The 24,031-nt window shown below is 41.8% G+C and overlaps 1 protein-coding gene across 1 annotated transcript in view; it reads left to right on the top strand.

Annotated features, from left to right (window-relative positions):
- Nucleotides 1–3,952, top strand: part of LOC137629589 (chitooligosaccharidolytic beta-N-acetylglucosaminidase-like) — a 6,387-nt gene extending 2,435 nt beyond the window's left edge. The window contains exons 3-8 of the mRNA XM_068361049.1: nucleotides 475–723; nucleotides 1,158–1,315; nucleotides 1,447–1,681; nucleotides 1,794–1,916; nucleotides 2,566–2,709; nucleotides 2,849–3,952. Of these exons, the coding sequence (XP_068217150.1) occupies nucleotides 475–723; nucleotides 1,158–1,315; nucleotides 1,447–1,681; nucleotides 1,794–1,916; nucleotides 2,566–2,709; nucleotides 2,849–3,619 (1,680 nt within the window). The 3' untranslated portion in view covers nucleotides 3,620–3,952. The remainder of the gene's footprint in view (nucleotides 1–474; nucleotides 724–1,157; nucleotides 1,316–1,446; nucleotides 1,682–1,793; nucleotides 1,917–2,565; nucleotides 2,710–2,848) is intronic.
- Nucleotides 3,953–24,031: the final 20,079 nt, after the last annotated feature.

Here is a 24,031-nt window from a genome sequence, read left to right as displayed (position 1 = left end):
GAGACAGTTCAATCAGAAAATTATTCAGGTGTAACAAATATTTTGTTTTTTCCAACTGAGACTGTTCAATCAGAGAATTATTCAGATCTAGGGACTTTTTTCCAAGCAGAGACAGTTCACTCAAGAGACTTATTCAGGTCTAAGGAATACTTTTCCAAGCAGAGGCAGTTCACTTAGAGAATCACTCAGGTCTAAGGAATATTTTTTTTTCTCAGCAGAGATAGTTCAATCAGAGATATATTCAGATGTAAAGAATATTTCTCCCAGCACAGACAGTTCAATCAGAGAATTATTCAGGTCTAAGGAATATTTTTTCTCAGCAAACAGTTCAATCTGAGAATTATTCAGGTCTAAGGAATATTTTTCTCATTAGACAGTTCAATCTGAGAATTATTCAGGTCTAAGGAATATTTTTCTCATTAGACAGTTCAATCTGAGAATTATTCAGGTCTAAGGAATATTTTTTTTTCTCAGCAGAGGCAGTTCAATCAGAGAATTACATTCACGGAGGCATCTGCCCAACAGCAGCAGCAGCAGCAAACACAAGAATTCGAGCCTGAGCAGGCCCAGATCTATGAGAGCTGGGAACGCTTCTCACCCTTCCTAAGTGAAAAATACAGTCATGGAATCAACCGACACAGGGTCAACATCGAAATCACTGTTGCCCAACCTGTTACGAGGCTTCGCCTGGATACCGATGAAAGTTACGAAATTGATATGAAAGTAAGTAATGGCATTCAAATATTACTTTATGCTAAGCTATATGATTGATTGGTTGATTTGAAGGTTTCTGGCATTCTGACATCTAAGGTTATGAGGCCCTAATGGTTTGAATACAACAAAGTTCTATCTGAATTGCAATCGGCTGTTGAGAGGATTCGTAGATAAACCTTGGGTAATATTACTTGAATAAGACATCATCCAGAACGATTGAATATACAGGAAAATATTACCCAACTTTTAAAGACTTCAAAATAAGCTATAATCTTTGCTAAACATCTGTATTAACTTCCAAAATTGTTATAATCCCAAAATTTTGCAATGTTAACTATTAACGTCATATATAAATAACGAACCTCCTTTTTTAATGTATGGTCTTCAGTGTACTTATGATTTCCTCTGGGTTCTTATCTATAATCGAATACTCTTATCAACAGACCACTGGCGATGAGACACTAGTGAGGATCCAGGCTCCAACATACTTTGGCGCTCGCCATGCCCTCGAGACATTCAGCCAAATGATTGCATTTGATGAGACCAACAATGCTCTCATGATCCTTGAAGATGCAACTGTGACTGATTCACCTCGGTTCAGGTAAGTTTGCAGAAATCAGTTTACGAATAAAAGAAGAAGACCATGGACTTAACTCCTGTTACATAAGAATCAGTACAAGTCAAGAGATTTTGGGGATATTTTCACGAACTGCAACGCTTCGTTCCTTCTAGGTATCGTGGCTTCATGCTGGACACCAGCCGCAATTTCTACCCCAAGGAAGACCTGATGCGCCTTATGGACACAATGGCCTCGAACAAAATGAACTACTTCCAGTGGCATATAACTGATGGAGCCTCCTTCCCCATGTACTCTGAGAGACGACCTGAAATGTCCTATTATGGCGCATACTCCCCAAGGAAGGTCTACTACCCTAACGATATCAGGGAGATTGTTGAATATGCAAGGGTAAGTTACTGCAAAAATGTCATTTTACATCTGATCTTTTGGAGTTATTTTTCATAATGCATTCAACGTCACTTGGAAGCATTCAGAAAACATTGTTTTTCTTTCATTTCAGATGCGTGGTATTAATGTTGTCCCAGAAATCTCTGGACCAGCACAGAGTAACGCAGGTTGGCAGTGGGGAGAGCGCAGTGGCAAGGGACCGCTTCTCTTGTGTGCAGGATTGTGTGCAGGACAGGTGAGCATTTAGTAGAGTATAAGATTTGAGTTACTTCACATATTAATTTTATAATATCAAGACAAAACATTGCCCAAGGAATTGAAACCCAAGGATACAAACTTATTTAATATGTATTCATGTGAAACCCATTCATGGATTTTCCAAGAAAACTACAGAACTAGAAAAGGAGATTCATATCTCCCCTAAAAGTTACAATACAGTACTAAAGATTAAAAAAAAGAAAACTACGAACTCTTTACAGCCTTTTTAAAAGGAACACTGAAACCCCTTATACATTCCATGTATTAAATATAAACAAAAAATGCTTTCATTCTGATACATTACAAGATTCCAATCTGAAAACCACAAACTTTGGCACAATCAAATTCAGTTTATTTGAAGAAAATCCCCACTTTCGAATTCATGTCGAATAACACGAAAACAGTTTAAACTATAATCGCATCAAAATCATTTTTTGTTGACGATTCAAACTTTGATGTGACAACAAACTTTCTTTCTACATTGTATACTGATAATTGGAACGGCCATTACATTTCAAAAGTTAAAAGCAGAAGTATGTTTTTCACTGAAATAAATAACACCGTGTATTCTAAGAGGAAGGATCTGTTATGCAATGTTAATAAATGTGATTCTTTCCTTCGAGCAGGATCCATGGTTCAACCATCTAAAAGAACCAGAAGATGGGAGCCTCAACCCAGTCAATCCTGAAGTCTACAACATCCTCGAAGAAATCTACCAGGATGCAATTGAATACTTCGAGCCAGAGATGATGCATCTAGGAGGAGATGGCGTAAGTAGCTCCATCTTGTATAACTATTACAAAAAAATTTTATGAAAAGACTAGTGTTGGTAATATTTTTCAAGGAAAAATTAAGTCTGAAGACTAAAAGAAGACAAATCTTTAATCGAATCATTTTTTATTCTTTCAGGTGAGCTTCAAGTGCTGGCAAAATTCCAATGCCATCCAGGAATACCTAGCAGCAAATGCCCTCGAGTCAAACAGTGAGCAAATGTTCAAACTATGGAACACCTACCAAAACAACGTTTATGCCAAGATGACCAGTGCTGCAGGACCAGAACGCAAGATTACCCCAATAATCCACTCTTCGTCATTAGCTCGTAACTACATCAACAAGGACAATTATATTATTCAAATCAATGAGCCTAGCTCAGATCCCGCTGCTGCCCAGTATGTGAAAGACGGTTATAGGGTTATCTTGGCCAACAATGACCACTGGAGAGTAGACTGTCTTGACACAGCCTGGTATGGCGAGAAAGCAGAGAGATGCCCTTCGATCACCCCAACTTGGCAAAGCTTCTTCAGGAATAGTCCTTTGGATAACATGGAATCCATTCCAAATATCAGGGATGCCCAGACTCCCGAGGCTAGAACCCTAAGGGACAATGTGCTTGGTGGAATTGTATCACTGTACAGTTCTGAGACTGATAGCAATGGCCTTGATTCCAAGGCTTGGCCACGCGTCAGTGCCATGGCAGAGCGTCTTTGGTTTGACCCTACAATTGCTCCACAAGGGTTTGACACAACACTCAAGAGGTTGAATTATCATCGCCAGCGAATGGTCAGCAGAGGTACCAGAGCCAGCCCATTGCAGCCAGAAATCTGCATGCAAGACGAATCAGCATGCTACAGCAGGGAGGAGTATGCTGCTCGCGCAGCCAATATCCCCCAAGCAGCTTAAAAAGTTTCCAATGATGGCTACCAGCAATTAATATGAGCTCAGAATATATGGCAGTTTACTTTGTAAAGGCCATACTAGTATTAAATGGAGAGAGAATTGGACTTCTTCCCTCCAGCCTTGCAACCCCTGGCCTAACCTCTGGGAGACTCGTTACATATTACTTTTTTGGAAACTGGGATGACAAGTTACCTTGCCAAAGGCCCTTTTCAACGGTCAAAAGACATGGCATTAAAAATTACAATTTTTGTATCTCACATTCACTTCACGAAACATTCAAAAAAAAACCCTCATTCCCCATTCATACAAAGAACTTCTGTTAATAAACTATAAAAATACCAAATGCATCTTTCATTAATTTTTGTACCTCGTCTAGTGCACAAACCATAAATTGATTTATGAAGAATATGTACTGCTGGTTAAGAAGATAATACATGCATTTTCCATTGCTAATTCTTATTCATCTCTTAGATATGTATCTAAATTATTTGGGTAGAAAGACATTTACTGTACTTGAAAGGTCCCCTGTATGACATGGAACTCGGCCTTTGTTAACTCTTATCTGCTTTAATCGTCATGACTCAGGATTCATCAGAAACTTAATAGGAATATTAGGAAAATCTACTCAAGCAAATGATGCACTTCATAATCTTTAATTTCACGAAGCTGCTTCTATACGTCTTATTTCTATGAAAGTCCCATGATGTTCAAACTGCTTTCTCTCTCTTAGCCAACTTAATATCAAAGTTACCTCATAACACTAAAAAATTCCCATTTTCTTGCCCACTAAGGTGATATTTGGTGGTTAATGGAAATCCAATTCAGTCTATTCCATCTATTGATATTCAAGATAATTTTTCTTACACCAGTAGGAAACTTTGTAACAAGATTTTGGAAACCATACATTTTTTATCTTAAAAGTGTTCAACTAAAAGTAACATATCCCCCTAGTCCGCTTTCTTCAGATAAGCATTAGAAAACTTTAGTACAAAATTCAACTATGTATTTACAAGGATCTCGTTATCAAACATTTGATTGTGTTTATTTGGAGTCTCCGCTAATATGAATTGAGTGTTTCTTTTGTGATTTTAATTCATTCAACTATTAACTGGAGACGTCTCCTTCTGGAATTATTATATATGGTGAGAGTAGTTCACTGGTTTATAAAGGAGTTTATTTTGAGGAGGGTAGTTACTTTGCCTCTTTGAAGTTCCGTTCAGTTTAACAGTTGACCGTTGTGAGGCTCAATACTACACAGTATTCTAGAAGTTTTATTCCAGCTGTGACAAAATTGTGGAATGATCTTCCTAATCGGGTGGTTGAATCAGTGGAACTTCAAAAGTTCAAACTTGCAGCAAATATTTTTATGTTGAACATGTTGACATAAGCCCTTTTATAGTTAATATATGAAATATATGTTTTAATGTTATTGTTTTTAAAATATTTTATTTCAATTGTTCATTATTACTTAAATCGTTTATCTATTTACTTATTTCTTTTTAACACTGGGCTATTTTTCCCTGTTGGAGCCCTTGGGCTTAAAGCATCTTGCTTTTCCAACTAGGGTTGTAGCTTACCTAGTAATAACAAATGTAATAATAATACTGCATTGTCATAACAAACAAACAAGGACAGTAGGAGTATTGCTAACTAGCTGTGAGAACCGACCACTGTGGATACCTACTTAGTAAAGCAAATAAGTTACTTGAGGGAAGTTCTGATGTTTATTGCCCGTGTTGTCTATAGATTTCGACAAGACGCCTTATCCTCAACAGTTTGGTAATGTTACAGATCATTGCTAAATTTGAATTATTACTATTATCATTATTATTATTACTTGCTAAGCTACAACCCTAGTTGGAAAAGCAGGATGTTATAAGACCAGGGGCTCCAACAGGGCAAATAGCCCTGTGAAGAAAGGAAACAAGGGAAAAAATATTTTAAGAACAGTAACAGCATTCAAATAAATATTTCCTATGTAAACTGTAAAAATTTCAAACAAAACAAGAGGAAGAGAAATAAGATAGAATAGTGTGTCTGAGTGTACCCTCAAGCAAGAGAATTCTAACCCAAGACAGTGGAAGACCATGGTACGGAGGCTATGGTGAAAACTGTCTCTTTTAAAATTACCTATAAAACATTCTAGTTTCTAATAGGGTTCGTAATAGTTAATTCTCCTTAGAGTGCTGTGTATAAACAAAAGAGAAAGTTTAATACAAGAAAATTAAATTGATCTTATCAGTAGTACCAGTTTATAGAGCTAGAATTTGTCTTGATCAATTGTAAAATCTACTATACCCTTGCAGTATATGCTTAAAATACAGATATTTGTGACAACTTGACCATTAGCATAATTTCCCCTGAATGAAAGAATTTGTTGAGATTGTACTTATCCTATCCCTAGAATGATTCTGTCTGCTCAAGAGTTAATTGTTTGGTAGCATCTAGACAGCTTAATCTAATATCAACTTGTACGAGAAATTTACAAACGTAAATGAAACTAGCTTTTAATTAAGAGCAAAATCAAGAGAAATTAGACTAGTTAATCATAAAGGGAGATGAAGTTAAGAATGTCGTAACAGACCTTAAGTACACCCAGCCTTTACTGACTTTGCTGGTTTCCATAATAAGCTTCACAATACGATCTTGGCTCCTTTAGTTTAGTCTTCACAAGCCAGAAGTTCATCCAATAGTTATTCAGCCCAGTTTCAAACACTACCCTAACTCCTCAAGTTTTGACTTAGCTTTTCTAGTGCACGAATCATTGAAGGGTTCTGGTGGTGCACAGCACATGACAACTGGGATCCTCTCCTAGAGCCTGTTTCTCTTAACTACTCGAGAATCTTCTATAATGCAACCATCACTTACTGTACCAGTATTTCAACCAGCAAAGACTAACAAAGCATTTGTTGCATTGGAATTATGGAGTAGAAGAAATAGTTGGTAGTCTTATGGTTCCTATTTTTGATGGGTTGCATTAGATTGGCAAAGTGTATCGTTCACTTACAGGCTCAGCCATTAGCTCAAATCATGATACTTCCCCAAATAATGGTAATGTAGGCGCTAGTAATTATTATGCCAAAACGAGTCTCTTCACCTTACGCAGGACAAAATGCCCATTAACAGTAAACAAAAGAGAAGGTCAGTTTTAATGCAAGTTTTTTTTTTTTACATCCTCTTGGATTTATCTGAATGAATAAATTAACAAGGAGATAAAAAAATATTCTGGGAAATTACTAAATCTACATCTCTAGCTTAAGAATTGCCATTGTAGACATACAGTAGGTGGATTTACCCTTTAGTGAATATCCAACGTAGTCCGGATAATTTTCAATCTCTGTTTCATTATTCTTTTGGCTTTAGCTAGATGAAACTGGGATATTAAAAATTTTGTATAATCATTCTCAGTTGATGGAATGTAGCATGGGAAATGAAGTACTTTTTTTCTGTATGTATATTGTAAGTTGAGAAGAATGCCATGGACATGGCCAGGGGATATCCTTCCTCCTCGGCCTATACAGTACCAAGAAGATCAAACATCTTAATATCAATTTACAGGTAGATTGTTTAGAAAGCAGACATAAAATAAGTAATGCAGTCTAATGTATTACCATAACACTCAAAACTGACAGTTTTAATCAACCGTATTATGAGAACCATGAAATTTATCCGTTCACTTATACCCTACTCTAAATTTACACCCAGTAGCCTGATACAAAATTCGAAGTTCTATGAGGTGGTTTTTAATAGAAAGAAATTCTAACTATATCATGTTGTATATTAAAAGATAGGCAACTGAATTGTGCATACTTTGCCACTAGTTTCATGCAAATCAGAAAAAGATTTACCATGATATAGCAAAATATAACAAATTTGGAAATAATTTGTATTTTTCCTAACATACAAACCTGGAGCTGTTTATTAGGGTATTACTTTTGGCGCAGCTGAAAGACGAGCCATGATAATTTTAGTGAGGGATAACTACCCCATCCGCTAGTTAGCGGGTGGGGGGTGGGGTAGACTGGCTACCCAGCTCACTCACACCTCTCGGCTGAGTAACCACTTTGCTTCCTGGCAGGACTTCTCAGGGGACAGGGTGGCGGGCCAATTTGTATAAATAGCTCTCAGTTTGTATGTTAGGAAAAATACAAATTATTTCCAAATTTGTTATTTGTTCCGACACAGATACAAACCTTCGCTATTTATTAGGGTGACTTACTCTTAGGAGGGAGGAAGTCCTCACCAACTGGCCTTGGTCATGACCCGGGGTCCTCTCTATTTCGATCTGTGATCGATAGTAGAAGGGACCCTATCCTCGCTAAAATCAAGTGCCGATATGAGGTAATGCACTGATAGCGGCCTGCAGAAGCTTGTGTGTGAGTGGAACTAACAGTGTGGCTTGTCTTTACCATAGGAACTTGAGTAGAGAACCTATTGTTCTTAAAGACTTACCCAATACCCTCCCTCTAAAAGGTACTGGGGACGTAACAAAGTATTCTTTTATACTTAGAAGGCACAAGGGAAATGGGTCTTACCTGCAGCGAGGTGAGGTCAGCTATGCTGAGGCTTGTGGAGCTGTTTTCCTCAGAGGGGAGAAGGTGAAAGGAAGAAAGGAGCCAGACATTCTTACTCATTCACCCCAGACTAATCCGGGTAGCCTCAGCCCTCAACCCTCTGCTACTTGTCCATCAAGGAGCCTGAGGTGTTTAGACGATTTGTTGTGCGACCACCACAGGACCAATGGAAAAGGTCTCCATGTTTTTGTGGGTTACGTCTTTGCAGGTAGTGGGCCATGAAGGTCGATTGACGCTTCCACATGCCCACTTAAAGTATCTGCACCACAGAGTAGTTTCTTGAACGTCATGGACGTAGCAACGCCAGTGACGTTACGAGCTCTGGGTCTTAGGATGGAGGAGAGTCTAGATTAAGAGTAACCTCAATTGCCTTCTGATCCCAGAGAGGAAGGATATCCTTGAGGTCCTCCTCTTGAGCTTCCCCGTGCTGGTCAACAATGCCGACACACGGGGGCGAGCTGGTATCGTTCTTTTAAGGTAACCCCACAGACTCCTCACTGGGTAAAACACCAGTTGAAAGGTTTACGGTTACCGAACGAAGACACTTTATTCGAAATGGGCTGCACCTAGGGTACAGCACACTCGGATTTGAGTCTTGGCAATCCACTCAGGGACGCCGCTGAGGATTACTTCTCCCCGTCTCCTAGGGTAGGAGACATCAGAGGTTGGATCATACAACACACTAACTCTCTTGGTCAAAAGCCCAAGTGAGTAGAAAGGGCGTCTTCCGTGTAAGGAAGCGAAGCGATCTGCTGCCTGGCATAAAGGTTCGTAGAGAGTGGCCTTCAGAGACTGAAGGACCCGAAACGTGTTCCCAGGAGGAGGTTGAGATCCGACGGGGGACAAGTTATCTCACACTTGCATAAGTAAAGGCATCGATGGGAGAGAATCCCCTTTAACGACATCAGTCATAAAGGACCGAACACTTCGCCTGGAAGACCGACACTGAAAAGTGTCTGAGGAGCCTAGACATCTTTCCGTAACCTGATGCGAAAGGCCTCTCTAAGAGGGGTGGTTTAGGATCGTCCCAGGCGAGAAGTCGAAGCAAAGCTACGGCTTAGGAAAGTGTTAGCATGCGGCTGCTTGGAAGATCGTGCCATGGAGGAAGATCTCTCGGAACTCCGTCAGGAGCTGTAGAAGGTCCGGGAACCATTCTGCGGGTTGCCATAGCAAAGCTATTGGAGCTCCGTCAGGGGCTGCAGAAGGTCTGGGAACCATTCTGTGGGATGCCATAGCGAAGCTATTGGAGTCATTGATAAGATCCTACTTATCCTGACTTGGCTGAGGACTTTTTCACCAGACCAAATGGGGGGGAAATACAAGGCACACCTCTAGGCTGCCCCACCGATCTTGGAATACATCTTGTTTGAGGGCCTGGGGAACGGTCAAGTGGGAGCCTGAAGATCAGGGCCGCTGCGAGCATAACCACAGTCGGGGACCCCACAAAGTTATGCCTTTGTTGGATACAAGATGATTCCAAGACACTAGGAGCCCACTATCTGGGTGGTTTTGCAAGCACATTCCTACCACGAATGACGCCAGCAGATGGGGGAAACTAGTTGACCTCTGTCTATCTAAGGCTTCGTACTGCTATATGGTTCTCTAAGAGAGGTGAATGCTGGTACCTTTCTGAATCGGGCCAACAGACGAAGATGGAATGGTATGGCAGATGTCCCCCCCCCCTCTCTCTTTTGATGCATTATAGAGAGCATCAGGTCGAGAGGGAAGACGAGAAAACAGGCCTCTTTGCAGAAGCTCTCGTCTGCCACCCATCATCCGCGGATTGTCCAGCGGTGAGGGGGGGGAGTGCATAGCAATAAACACACCTCGAGATGATGTCGAGACGTGTAACCAATTGCACTTCCTTGCAACGAAGGGGAACAGCCTGTTCTCCCTCCAACTGCCACTAATCCAGTGTGGTTGGCCGAATAAGGCCGATACCAAACGGTAAACCAGTTAATAGCGAATCTCCATAGAGATCGCTTTCCAGACAAGAGACTGTACGCTAATCACCGAACGCCTCCAACCAAACCCAAGAGGGGATTGAGACGTATCTTCAATCTATTGTTGGGTGGGTAAAGAGCATAAGTCTACTATGGAGTAGTAACACCGAACTGTGCGCATGACAAGCATACATGCGTAGTTCGACTTAAAAGTCGTATCCGGAACTGTTGGAGAACGTTGGAAACGTTCGTAACGGAGGTTTCTCCTTCTTAGGACAAAAAACGTTCGTACTTCTCCGTCTCCGATCGGTAAACTAGCATTTATATTAAATGTTCCCTACTAGGGAACAGATATGCTTATGAGAAGTTTCGAGCCAAAGCCTTTGAAGGAGAAAAAGACTTCCGATCGGGGGAAAGGAAAAAATGCCTATGAGGAGACAGAACGTAAATGCCGTATGTCTGGTTACAGGAAAGTAGCCAAGTAATGTAATGAATAATCTGGTTTCAGTAAGGGATATAAATATTGTTATTCTTGGCGGTCATTACGCCACCTTTTTCCAAATAAAAAGACCCCGCCAGCAAGCATGAGTCGAAATGCCACGAGTTTTGGGACCCTACCCAGAGTCTCACCCCCTCCCCAACCATCCTATACCAGTCTACTCCCCTTGAGGTCTCATTTTTCAGCCATCTTTTACGAGCCACGTGGCAATGTCGAGATCCCAGGAAAAAGAGGAGGCCTATTGATGGGGGTGTTGGGACACGTGACAAGGCCTGACCAATGGGACAAGCGTCAGGCCAATCCCCCCCCCAACCCACTTGGGGGCAAAAGGGAGCTCAGTCTGCCTAGGAGCGGCTGGGCATCTTTCTTCATGACTCAGCCTCCGTGAGGGAACCATCATCGCTCTTCACCCTCAAGACATCAGGGAGGCAGGACCTCTGTTTGCATACCCTCCACAATGGAGGAACCAGTCCTTTTACTAAGGTAGGGTGTCTGATTTTGAGATCCTCATCATCCTTACCCAACCTCCCATCCCTTCCTTATCACATCCCATTTTTCCTTTAATCCTTTAAAGAAAGATCCTACCCACTGAACCTTTTATCCATTTCCCTATATCCCACCACGTGTGCCGTTTGTTTCTATCCTTAATTAATTCACCCTGTGACAGTGTTGACTCCCACGTATAGTGTTTAAATCCCTAAGCTTTGCATTTTCATTTAATTTGCTTGAAGGTTTTAACCACACGACTTCGTGTTTCCAGCCAGTAGAAGTAAGTGTGCTGTTAATTTAATTTATTTCCCTTTCCAGGGAACGTGATTGCTGGGCTGAAGACTCATCCACGGTCCACCTATCTCCACTCGAAGCTTATTGTGGCTTAAATTAAAATACAGATATCTGCTGAGCTCCCCTTTCCTTAATTTTTATTTAAATATTATTGTAAATATATATATTTGTCAGTATTTCTTGTCTTATTGCTGACTGGTGACCTTTTCCATTGTTATTTTTTTTTGTTATAGCCCTTGAGTCCCTTAAGCAAGGCCGGACTCAAACGACGGGCCTGTAACAATATACAACTTAATAGAACGGAGTTCTAATTGGAAGATGTATATTTCCTTTATTGGCAGAAAGATCGCTTGCACGCATAGATGTACTTGTCCACTTGCGCTATCGCATGCGTATTCTCTGCCTCCAGGAAACGTTTGCAACGAATCCGGTTGTGGGAATAATGTATGAGCGACGAATCGCAACATTATTGCCGAAAGACTTTTGATCGTTGACTAACTGTAATATTTTCTTGAATGAGAGCGAACATGTTCTCAAACAAAATATACAGTTATAGAGGCGATCAATTCCCCTTTGGTTTACCCCTCCTCTTTATATGAGGGGCAAGCCAGTGTTCATTACACAGAAACAGGTGTCTGTTTACCTCTGGGAGGGGTTTGAAACGTTCGTAACGTAATAAAAAGATGCCCACGCTGTTGCTATCGTTCTTTTAACGTCAGCTAACAATGTTCCTTTGGGACTAATTGTTCGAAACAATAACCCTGTAAGGATAGAATAAAAGTCTCGGAAGACTATCGTGTAAAAAGGCAAGTCGTTATACCCAGGGTACAATGATGGGTGAGGCTGCCTCCTTCAAACACTAGAACAGAGTTTAAGACCATAACCTCGCGGTTTTGTCTTGGCTAATGCATGCTCCGGGAAGGCTTACGACCTTCATGAAGTTTTAACACCCATTGAAGTTTTAACAACCATTAAAGTTTTGTAAAAACTTCTCAGGCAGGAGTCTCCCGAAAAAGGGTGGTCTCGTATGTGGGGTTTTGCTTCAAGAAGGCCAGACATAATTGCCATCGACCGCTTACCTAAAGGGGTTGCCATCGAACGCTTTCTCGATAGTGAGAAAACTACCGTCTAAATCAGGCAAGGCCTGCCAGGGGAAATGAACTGCAATATAAAGAAATTTTTCATTCCCCGCTCATTTGCATCTGCTAACCAAACCACTCGAAGTGGGAAGGTGGAGGAAAGATGACAGTGGTTCGTTCGAAAACGAAAGGATAGGTGCTGGTGAAACCAGACCAGCTGATATAGTAATCAGCTGGGAGTGTAGAATGACATATCAAGTCACACCTTTGGAAAACCCATCCCGTAGAGGGGGGGGTCGACCATAGAGTTTTCAGAAAACTCTGGATCGCGGAAACAGAGATTCGGATGAGAACCTAGGGGTTCAGAATCTATTTGTGAATTCCTTTCTCACGACCTCAAGGGATGTTGTGCTAAGAACCCGCAGGAACTCTGTCGCTGATTCCTGATGGAATTTTCAGGAATCGTGTTACGTGACCAGGACCCAAAGGAACTGTGTCATAGTTACCTTTAGAGATTTGTAAACCCTTAGGCAGCAGGCATCCCTATGTCATCAGAGTAAAACTCTTGATGACGATGGGCGCGCGCGAACAATTCACAGGATGAGAGTTCGAAAACTCTGCCATGAGAGTAAACCTCTTGTGCACTCGTGAACACACTGTCATATAAGTATGGCTATGATCACGAGAACGCAAAGGTTCAGCGTGAACTGCGTTGTGAGACCCCGAAGAGTCATAAGAGTTGTTCGCGCACTTCAACCGATTGCGTGCACCTCGTTGTTCGTGCGCGCCAACTTGGTCATGCGTGCGAGCCAATATGGTCATGCGCGCGCGCCAATACAGTCGTGCGCTCCAATCCGATCCTGTGCGCACGTCCATATGGTCGTGTGCTTCTATCCCATCGTGTGCGCCAATGTGGTCGTGCACGCGCGCCAATATGGTGCGTGCGCACCAAAATAGTCGTGCACTCTTGCACCGAACTGTTGGTAGGCGGAAGGGAGCTCGTGCGCGCGCCCTTCCTGATTGCGCGCACCTTTTTCGCGCTCGTGGAGCGCATGAGGTTGTTCGCGCACCTGGCGCGAATAAGGTTGCTCACGCGCATGGCGTGCAGTGTGTTGTTCGTGCAGTGTGTTGTTCGTGCGCATGGCGCGCCACAGGATGTTCGCGCGCATGGCGAGCAACAGGATGTTTGCGCATATGGCGCGCCAAAGGATGAACCCGCGTGCCAAAGGATGAACCCGCGCGCCATGATCACCATTTTGCTTGCGCGCCCCAACATGGTCGTCAGCACCACGTCAGTCGTGCGCACCAATTTGGCCGTGCGGGCCAACTTGGTCGTACGCGCCAGATCTCTCAGGTTGGAGAGAGAACTCACTGCTACGCTCACCCGAAGGTTCACGATAGCTTGTGTTGTGTGAGCGAGAACGATCAACACAACGAGAGATTGAAAACTCTGTCATAAAAAGAATGTCTCAGGTCACGAGAACCCTAAAGTTCAGCGTGAACTGTGTTAGCGAAACGAGAAACGTCACTAAACACCGAAGTGTCGGAGTGACTAAAGTTATGAGAGCCCAAGGGTTCTGCGTAACTAATGTTACGAGACCCCGAAGGGTCAGCGTAACAAGAAACCAAAGTTTCCCTGTCACAAAACACCGAAGTGTCAGTGACTAAAGTTACGAGAGCCCTAGGGTTCAACGTAACTGATGTTACGAGACCCCGAAGGATCAGCGTAACGAGAAACAACAGTTTCCCTGTTACAACACACCGGAGTGTAGAATGACTAAAGTTACGAGAGCCCAAGGGTTCAGCGCAACTGATGTTACGAGACACCGAAGGGTCAGCGCAACGAGAAACCGAAGTTTCTCTGTCACAAAACACCGAAGTGTCAGAGTGACTAAAGTTACGAGAGCCCAAGGGTTCTACATAACTAATGTTACGAGACCCCGAAGGATCAGCGTAACAAGGAACTGAGGTTCCTCTGTCATGAGACCCCGAAAGGTCAGCGTGATTGATGGCACAAGTTCCCGAAGGCTCAACGTTACCATCGTTACGAGAGCCCGAAGGTTCAGCGTAACTGAAACCCGAAGGTTTTGAGCAGAGTCCCGAAGGACTCCTACTGTCATGAGAACCCGCAGGATTGGCATGACGAAGGTTCAAGATAACACCTCCGCATATGAGGTTTGTTCTCCCAAAGGAGAATGTCGCGTAAGAGAAGGCTCTCGCTCCGCCCCTGAAGGAGAACCATAAGCGTAACGGGGGACCGCCGAAGCCCAGAGGCGGTCTTCTCTCGAGGACGAGAGACTCGTTCCCCCGAAGGGATAACCTGCTTCGGAGAAAGCTCTGCCACCGCCCCTGGTGGATCAGCAAGCTCCTACAAGTTATTTCTCGCGAACGAGAGGGAAGTTCTCCCGAAAGAGATCGCCTAAAACAAGCTTTCTCCCAGCTCTATGGGAATAAAGCAGAGGCGTAAAATTTCTCTTTCGCGAACGAGGGAGAAGTCCTCCCGAAGGAGGACATCGCCAAAGACAAGCTTTTTCCCAGCTCTATGGGAAAAAAACATAGACTTAATAAACTCTCGCTTGCGAATGAGAGTGAAGTCCTCCCGAAGAAGGACATCGCCTAAAACAAGCATCCTCCCAGCTCTATGGGAAAAAAGCGCAGGCGTAAGAAACTCTTTCGCGAACGAGAGAGAAGTCCTCCCGAAGGAGGACATCGCCTAAGGCAAGCTTTCTCCCAGCTCTATGGAAAAAAAGCGTAGGCGTAAAAAATCTCTCTCGCGAACGAGAGAGAAGTCCTCCCGCAAGAGGACATTGCCTAAGTAAAGCTTTCTCCCAGCTCTATGGAAAAAAAAGCATAGGCATAAGCAAAAATCCCTCTCTCTCTCTCTCTCTCTCTCTCTCTCTCTCTCTCTCTCTCTCTCTCTCACGAGAGAAGTTCCCCTCAGAGGAAGAACATCTGGGTTAACAGCAAATGCTACCTCGTAATAAGGGCAACTCACGAGCTACCACATAGAGCGCAGGGTAACGAACAGGGCGGCCGTAGCACTCTGCTTTGTGTTCTACGTCACTGTTACCTGTGAAAAAAGGAAGTCGTTACAATTACAATTCATGCTCCGTTGCACAAAATACACTATTCGGGGAATAAGTCACCTCCTTGTACGATAATTCCTCGAAAGGAAGCTGAACTGTTATAAACTTTAATTCTGTAATGAAACAAAAACATGGCAGTGTTGAGAACCTTGCCGACCATCAGTCGCAGGGAAGGGAGGCAATGACAACTCCCTACGGAGGAGGCAGTTGGATAAGATGTCAACAGCAATTAAAGTTACACGTATCTAACAACGTATATTTCCATTTATACATATACATTGCGGGAGAGAAGGGCAGCATGTCCATCCTCTACCGAGCCAAAAAGTAAAGTGGTTACTCAGCCGAGAGGTGTGAGTGAGCGGGGTAGCCAGTCTACCCCACCCCCACCCGTTAACTAGCGGATGGGGTAGTTATCCCTCACTAAAATTATCATGGCTCGTCTTTTAGCTGCGCCGAAAGTAATACTCTAATAAATAGCGAAGGTTTGTATCTGTGTCGGAACAAATATATTTTTGACCTTGACCTTTGACCAAATTACTCCCAAATCACAAGATATGCAATTGAATCATGCACATTTTGGCACTAGTTTCATGCACATCAGATAAAAATTGACCACAATATAGTAAACACACTTTTTTTACCTTTTCGTTAGCTTGACCTTTAACCCAATCACTTACAAAATCTATTCAAAATGTCCTTGGATCATGGTCAATCATCCCATCAAATTTCATGAAATTTAGTCAAATAGGTTTTGAGTTATACGAATCACAAACAAATAAATAAATAAATATACGCTTATCAAAATATAACCTTCTGGCGAAGGTAATTACAATACTGTACTGTGTACTCAAATTGCAATGTTATATATATTTTTCCTCTTGTAGTCTATGATTTCTTGACTTATTGTTAAAATAAAAAGCCAGAATAGGCACTCAGTAGAGTGCATACCTTTGCCAATGCCACATTTGTTACCATGGTTATGCAAACAAATCGGATAACAATGGCTGCATAATGACGAAACTTACACTTTTTGCAAGTTCATTGATCCCGCTGACCTTTGAACTCCAACCTCTAACAAGGGTTATGATGTCACTATATCATATTGTATATCACAAGATGGGCAATTGAAATATGCACATTTTGGCACCAGTTTCATGAATACTGGATAAAAATTTGACAACGATATAGTAAAGAAATTTTTGACCTTTCTGTGACCTTGATGATGTATTATCAAAAGATAGACAGCTGAATTATGCACACTTTGCCACTAGATTCATACAAATCAGAAAGAAGTTGACCACAATAAAAAAAAATCCGCAAAATGATGAACCCTGCACTTTTTCAAGTTCACCCACGCATCTGACCTTTTAACCCTCAACCACTAACAAGGGTAATGACATCATTATATCATGTTGTATATCACATGATAAGCAATTGAATTACTGTATGCCCATTTTGGCGCTAGTTTCATGCAAATCAGATAAAAATTGACCACGAGATAGCAAAAAGACATTTTTGACTTTTTCCAAAACTTGACCTTGATCATATTATATATCACAAAATATGCAATTGATTTATACTAATTTGACACTAGTTTTAATCCAATTGGATTAAAATTGACCACAATATAGCAGAAAGAATTTTTTTACCATTTCGAGACCTACACCTTGACCTTTGACCCAATTATATTGTATATCCCATGATAGACAAATGAATTATGCACACTTTGGCACTAGTTTCAAAATATAGCAAAACGATGTTTTTGACCTTTTAGTTACCTTGACCTTTGACCCAATCACTCCCAAAATCTAATAAAATTGTCCTTGAATCAAGGCCTATCATCCCAAAAAATAAATACACGCCTATCAAAAATATAACCTTTTGGCGAAGGTAATAAGTGGTTGCTTATCAGTGCCTACTGCAGCTACATTAACACATGCCCGCCAATCACAAACAAACAGTTCCCCTAGAGAGAGAACCAAAGAATGAGTGCGTGCTACAGTAGAAGGGAAAAGATCCTCGTCCAAAACAGAACTGCACACACCCATCTCAGGCGAGCAAGACTAGTGCATGCACACATAGCAGAGCATGTTTCTGCTCCAGGACTGGGTTCTGTTCACGAACGAACACTCACATTAGCACTTGTGGAAGGCTTGTGAGTTGCCTTGCACGCTTAGATGGTGGCGAGCAAGGCAAGATTGGCTTAGCTGAGAACGTGCGCGAACATCAGGACAAGCCGGCGCTTCCCACGAAGGTAGACATCCAAGAAAATACCCTGGAGGGTAAAGCACTAGTGAGAGACTTTGTGCATTGGTGGCACGGTGGGAAGGGGCTGATACTTCAGGAAGTCGAGGGCCAGGATCACCAGTTTGCTCCAAGGAGCTAGAGTATGGAGGCAATAAGTTGCGAATTTGCTTACAAGGTACTTGAGTGCTGGTGAGAAGAGCAACTAACCTCATAGGGTGGAGATACGCAAGATTTCTCCCGTTGAGCAAGCTCAGCGCTCTGAGCAGGCTTGGTGCACGCACTTACCCCAGGGAATTGAGCGCACCTGGCTGGCATTCCAGAGGAGAACCAGGTTGCAACTCCACTGGTAGAAGAGTAGTTGCGTAGGATGCAACACCCGGGGGCACGAGACAGGCTGAAAGGGACTCCCCTCCAGCAGTCGGGTACACGAGACTGGCTGGAAGGGACTCCCGTTCAGCGGCTAGGGGCACGGAACTGGCTGGAAGGGACTCCCCTCCAGCAGTCGGGGGCATGAGCAAGGCCGTCTCGAATACAGGCCTGGTCAGTGGGGAAAGACGGCGGTATGAGTAGGTCGATTGATATGGAGATGGATAAGGAATGAGTTTGCTTGTGACATCCACAATCGTTCTTTCTCTCAGGCGCGTACTCACTATAAATACAGACTTTGTTTCTCTTTACAATTTACAGTTGATAAACATAGAAAAATTAGGAGATTATACAAATAAATAGGAGACGAGTTTGAATAATCGAGCTACGAAAAATTAGACAGAAAAAAGTAATAAAATTCAAATAAAACTTTCCCGCGGCAGTAGTCTAATTTCATAACCCAGTAATTCCAAACTACACTTGCATACCAAAAAAAAAAAAAACACAATGATTCTTACAATTTAATTTTGAAAAATAAATAAAAAGTAAACAATTCCAGCAATTTAAAGTAATTCAATATCTTCTGCACAATCACCCAAAATCACCTGATCATGCTGTACATTTTCTTTACTTGAAATTTTTGACGATTTATTTTTATTTTTCCCGTTATTGTTTGCAATTCTCTTAGCTATGACTTTCTTCAGAGAGAGAGAGAGAGAGAGAGAGAGAGAGAGAGAGAGAGAGAGAGAGAGAGAGAGAGAGAGAGAGAGAGAGAGCAACCGAAGAATGAGGAAGAAAGAATTGAAAGAGAACAAATCAAAGAGAGAATGAAGTAGTATGTAGCAAGAGAAAAAGTGTGTGAATACCAAAGTAATTTTGTAAAGTTTAGTAATCTTTTCATCATTATACAAGAGGTGGATATTCTGTACCCAATACTGTACCACATGAACAATATAATTATTACAGCAATAAATATAGTACTTCCCCTACTATCATAGTTAGGAACATATCGGGCTCTCTTGATGGCGTGCAATAACTAGGCTTTTTCATCATCAGCATTTGGAAAGGAAAACACTCACTTTTGGTCAAGTTCGTTAATTTCCTTTGCACTTTGGCACACAGCACATAAAAGGGATTATCCTGGATTCCAAACCAGTCAAATTTTCTGGAATAACAGCAGAAAACTGTGAAGAAATCGAGCGACACCCCTTCACTCACAGCCTATAGTAGCAGTGTGAAAGCACTACTCCTACCACGTGGGACCTTTCTTACCCCCCCAAATGAGCCGGCCTTTTCTCGAGACGGCCTTGGCATGAGACTGGCTGGAAGGGACTCCCCTCCAGTAGCCGGAGGCATGAGACTGGCTGGAAGGGACTCCCCTCCAGCAGCCGGGGGCATGAGACTGGCTGGAAGGGACTCCCCCTCCAGCAGACGGGGGCATGAGACTGGCTGGAAGGGACTCCCCCTCCAGCAGCCGGGGGCATGAGACTGGCTGGAAGGGACTCCCCTCCAGCAGCCGGGGGCATGAGACTGGCTGGAAGGGACTCCCCCTCCAGCAGCCGGAGGCATGAGACTGGCTGGAAGGGACTCCCCTCCAGCAGATGGGGGCATGAGACTGGCTGGAAGGGACTCCCCCTCCAGCAGACGGGGGCATGAGACTGGCTGGAAGGGACTCCCCTCCAGCAGACGGGGGCATGAGACTGGCTGGAAGGGACTCCCCCTCCAGCAGACGGGGGCATGAGACTGGCTGGAAGGGACTCCCCCTCCAGCAGCCGGAGGCATGAGACTGGCTGGAAGGGACTCCCCCTCCAGCAGACGGGGGCATGAGACTGGCTGGAAGGGACTCCCCTCCAGCAGACGGGGGCATGAGACTGGCTGGAAGGGACTCCCCCTCCAGCAGATGGGGGCATGAGACTGGCTGGAAGGGACTCCCCCTCCAGCAGACGGGGCATGAGACTGGCTGGAAGGGACTCCCCCTCCAGCAGACGGGGGCATGAGACTGGCTAGAAGGGACTCCCCCTCCAGCAGACGGGGGCATGAGACTGGCTGGAAGGGACTCCCCTCCAGCAGACGGGGGCATGAGACTGGCTGGAAGGGACTCCCCCTCCAGCAGACGGGGGCATGAGACTGGCTGGAAGGGACTCCCCTCCAGCAGACGGAGGCATGAGACTGGCTGGAAGGGACTCCCCTCCAGCAGACGGAGGCATGAGACTGGCTGGAAGGGACTCCCCTCCAGCAGACGGAGGCATGAGACTGGCTTGAAGGGACTCCCCTCCAGCAGACGGGGGCATGAGACTAGCTGGAAGGGACTTCCCCTCCAGCAGCCGGAGGCATGAGACTGGCTGGAAGGGACTCCCCCTCCAGCAGACGGGGGCATGAGACTAGCTGGAAGGGACTCCCCTCCAGCAGATGGGGGCATGAGACTGGCTGGAAGGGACTCCCCCTCCAGCAGCCGGGGGCATGAGACTGGCTGGAAGGGACTCCCCTCCAGCAGCCAAGGGCACGAGACTGGCTGGAAGGGACTCCCTTCTAATGGCTCGAGACCAACCACAACTACTGTTGCGCCCCTTACTTCAGCACCTCCAAACGCTGTTTTTTCATGGGGGTACCAGAAAGTCCCATGGAAGACCAAAAGTGACAGAAGGAGAGCCTAAAATCAAAAGTGAGGGATCTCACTATCCGAGTGTGGAAGCACGGTGGCCAGTCTAGTCTACTGCTAACCCCGCTAACTAGCAAAGAGTTGTTGACAACTCACATAAAACTTTAAGCTACAATGAAAACAAATATCCATAGTAAGGAGATATGGGTTTGTATTTGCGTACGAACAAATTCATTTAAAAGCTTAGAACTTAGTAATCCACATCAAAAGGTTACACCTCAATGAACATGATCAACACTTACTGCAAAATCCACATAATTCTGTATAAACCATTGATTTCTTCTTTTTTATGAGATCGAGTAAAAGGTCAATGTTAGTCAAACACACTAAAGGGCGCAATATGGAGAGACTAGTTTCTCATAATGTTAGTCGTTGATGTTGATGATGATATTCTGAAAATTTGAGAAAAAAAGGGAATTAATACTTATAGAAATATTAAACAACTGATAGGCTATTCTCCTGCTAATGCTTATACTTTTCTGAAAACACATTTACTGCCAGCAACCCTTAAAGAAATTAAGAGAAAAATAGTATTGCAACAAGAACTTTATTTTGGACAAAAAAAAAAAAACTTCCAAGAACTTATTAATAAATAAAAAATTTGAAATTTAGGGCAGATGCAATTTAACAATAATTATTTCTTGATAATGTAATCCTAGAATTAAATAGATTCTCTTATTCAAGAGAAAGGAAAACAAGATATCTATAAAAGGTGTTCAAAATGTGCTGTAAAATATATTTAATTTTCTGTCCATTTCAAAAATGAGAGTTGATTTATACATCTAAAAAAGTTGGTGTCTTTATATGAAAAAAAAGGATAAAGTAAATCTTAAAAAGTGAAAGTAGACCCAATTTAAAAATTTTTTTTAGGTCAAGTGAAATCAAAGAATTTATCAAATTTTTAAAACTTTCAATATACAATTGAAACCAAAAAATCATAGAATCACTTACTTTTAAACCCAAACATCCTTAAACAGATCTCTTGTTTTCCATAAGCATGCAAGATTAAGTAATCAACTTTCTGTACTTACCAAGGTTTGCCAGAATTAAACTCTTCTTTCCTTGAAGTATGCTTGATTCAATTAGGATAACTTCTTGAGGATACCTGGAAACCTATTATGTTAAGATCAACGCAACAGATACTGTACTGTGTAAACTCAAAAAGTGCTTGCATCGAAAATTAGACGAAAGTTCAGTTCAACTTCAAAAGAGTAGTCTATAGACAATAGTGCAGCGAATTACATTGAAAATTAGACGAAACCTCGGTTCAACTTCAAGAGAGTAGTCTATAGACAATAGTGCAGCGAACTGCATCGAAAATTAGACGAAAGTTCAGTTCAACTTCAAAAGAGTAGTCTGTAGACAATAGTGCAGCGAATGATATCTTTAAAGGTGTAATTACAATGTGAACAGCTAATAACGCAGTTAATAGGAATCAGCCAAAAGGGAAAAGTACTTAACTGTATTAAACGTGGCTACAGTGTCACGAAATTTACAAGGTAATGAAAACTATGACAAAAATTTCAGCAAATGTTTAAGTATTTAACTAGTAGACATTATCGCAAATAAGAGGACTGGTGATGTTCTTTAAAGCTTTCGTATAATGATGACGCCAGGGGTACCATTAATTGCCAATACGTATCGAAATCCTGTACAGTTGACGCCAAGCCATACAATTAATAAGCATACGCACAAATAAGTCACTGAAGTGCTCAATATTAAATGATGTACATTACTTAATTTGTTGTTTAACTGATCTCCAAAAGATGCAAAAAGCTTCTTGTTTACTGTATATATGTACTTGAACGGACTCAAAAATAAAAGTTTAACAATCACTCAAAAAACAATTTTAATTTCTAATCCAATTGCTGCACAAAAGTGTCTTAACTATTTCATTTTTTACTTGACTGTATAATAAAATGTGAGAAGGTAAGAAGTAAAAGCTCTGTAAATTTAAAAAAAAAAAAAAAAACAGAAAAAAAAATCCATACCTTTTCATGCCCTTAGCGATGACACTGAACTCTGGGAGAACAGGAATATCTCTTATGATATTCTCAAATCTCCCAGAAGTCCCATTACTTATAAGCCAAGACTTCTATATAAACTAAGCTAAAGAATGCAAGATCAAATAACAGAAGTACCACATACAGACATAAATGTAATAAAAATTATGGAAACGTTATACATAAACAGCTATAAAATATAAATATCATGGAATCATACAAAATAAAACTACTATAACACAAAACAATGGAATAAATATTACATATAAAAACCACATATGTACTACACATTAAATAAAACCGCACAGAAACATATAATGTTCATATATAACCCTATATAAATCAACAAGTAATAAACATAAATGCACAAAATGATATAAGAAAAATAAACACCAGCATAAAATTGCAATATTGTATAAAACATCTAATAAAAATCCTATGGTTTTCAAAAACTTCATAAAAAATATATGTATGGATTGGATATTAAAAATTCATGTTATAACTTCTATGGTCATTAACACCGAAATAGGAAGCGTAGAAAAAAAGATGAAAATAACAAATTTGGAGATAATTTATATTTTTCCTACCATACAAATCTTAAACCTATTTATAGGGGTGTTGCTGAAAAGTTAATACCCCTATAAATAGCGAAGGGTTCGTATTTGCGTCGGAACAAATTTATTTTACTTTACATAAAATAATGGCGTCACAACTACTATGGTCATTAACACCGGAAGATTTATTGTACGGTTAAATGCTTTTATATCATAAATTGGCATCACAACAACGACGGTCACTGACACCAACTGAGAGCGACTAATTGATTTCATACAAAAACTTGGTGTCTCAACTGCCAAGGTCATTGGCACCAAAAATTCACACGCGAAATGTAAAGATCAGAAACAACAGAGACGGCAATATTCCAGATCGTAAAATATGAGTTCGTACATATGATGAACACAAAATACAATCAAATTAATTCGTAAAATATGAGTTTGTACGTACGATGAACACAAAATACAATAAAATTAATTCGTAAAATATAAGTTTGTACATGTGATGAACACAATCGTAAAATATAAGTTTGTACATGTGATGAACACAAAATACAATAAAATTAATTCGTAAAATATGAGTTTGTACGTACGATGAACACAAAATACAATAAAATTCATT

The sequence above is a fragment of the Palaemon carinicauda genome, chromosome 2, assembly GCF_036898095.1.
Source record: "Palaemon carinicauda isolate YSFRI2023 chromosome 2, ASM3689809v2, whole genome shotgun sequence".
NCBI lineage: Eukaryota > Metazoa > Arthropoda > Malacostraca > Decapoda > Palaemonidae > Palaemon > Palaemon carinicauda.
The sequence above is the reverse complement of the archived record's forward strand: the minus strand, read 5'-3'. Positions and strand labels throughout refer to the sequence as shown.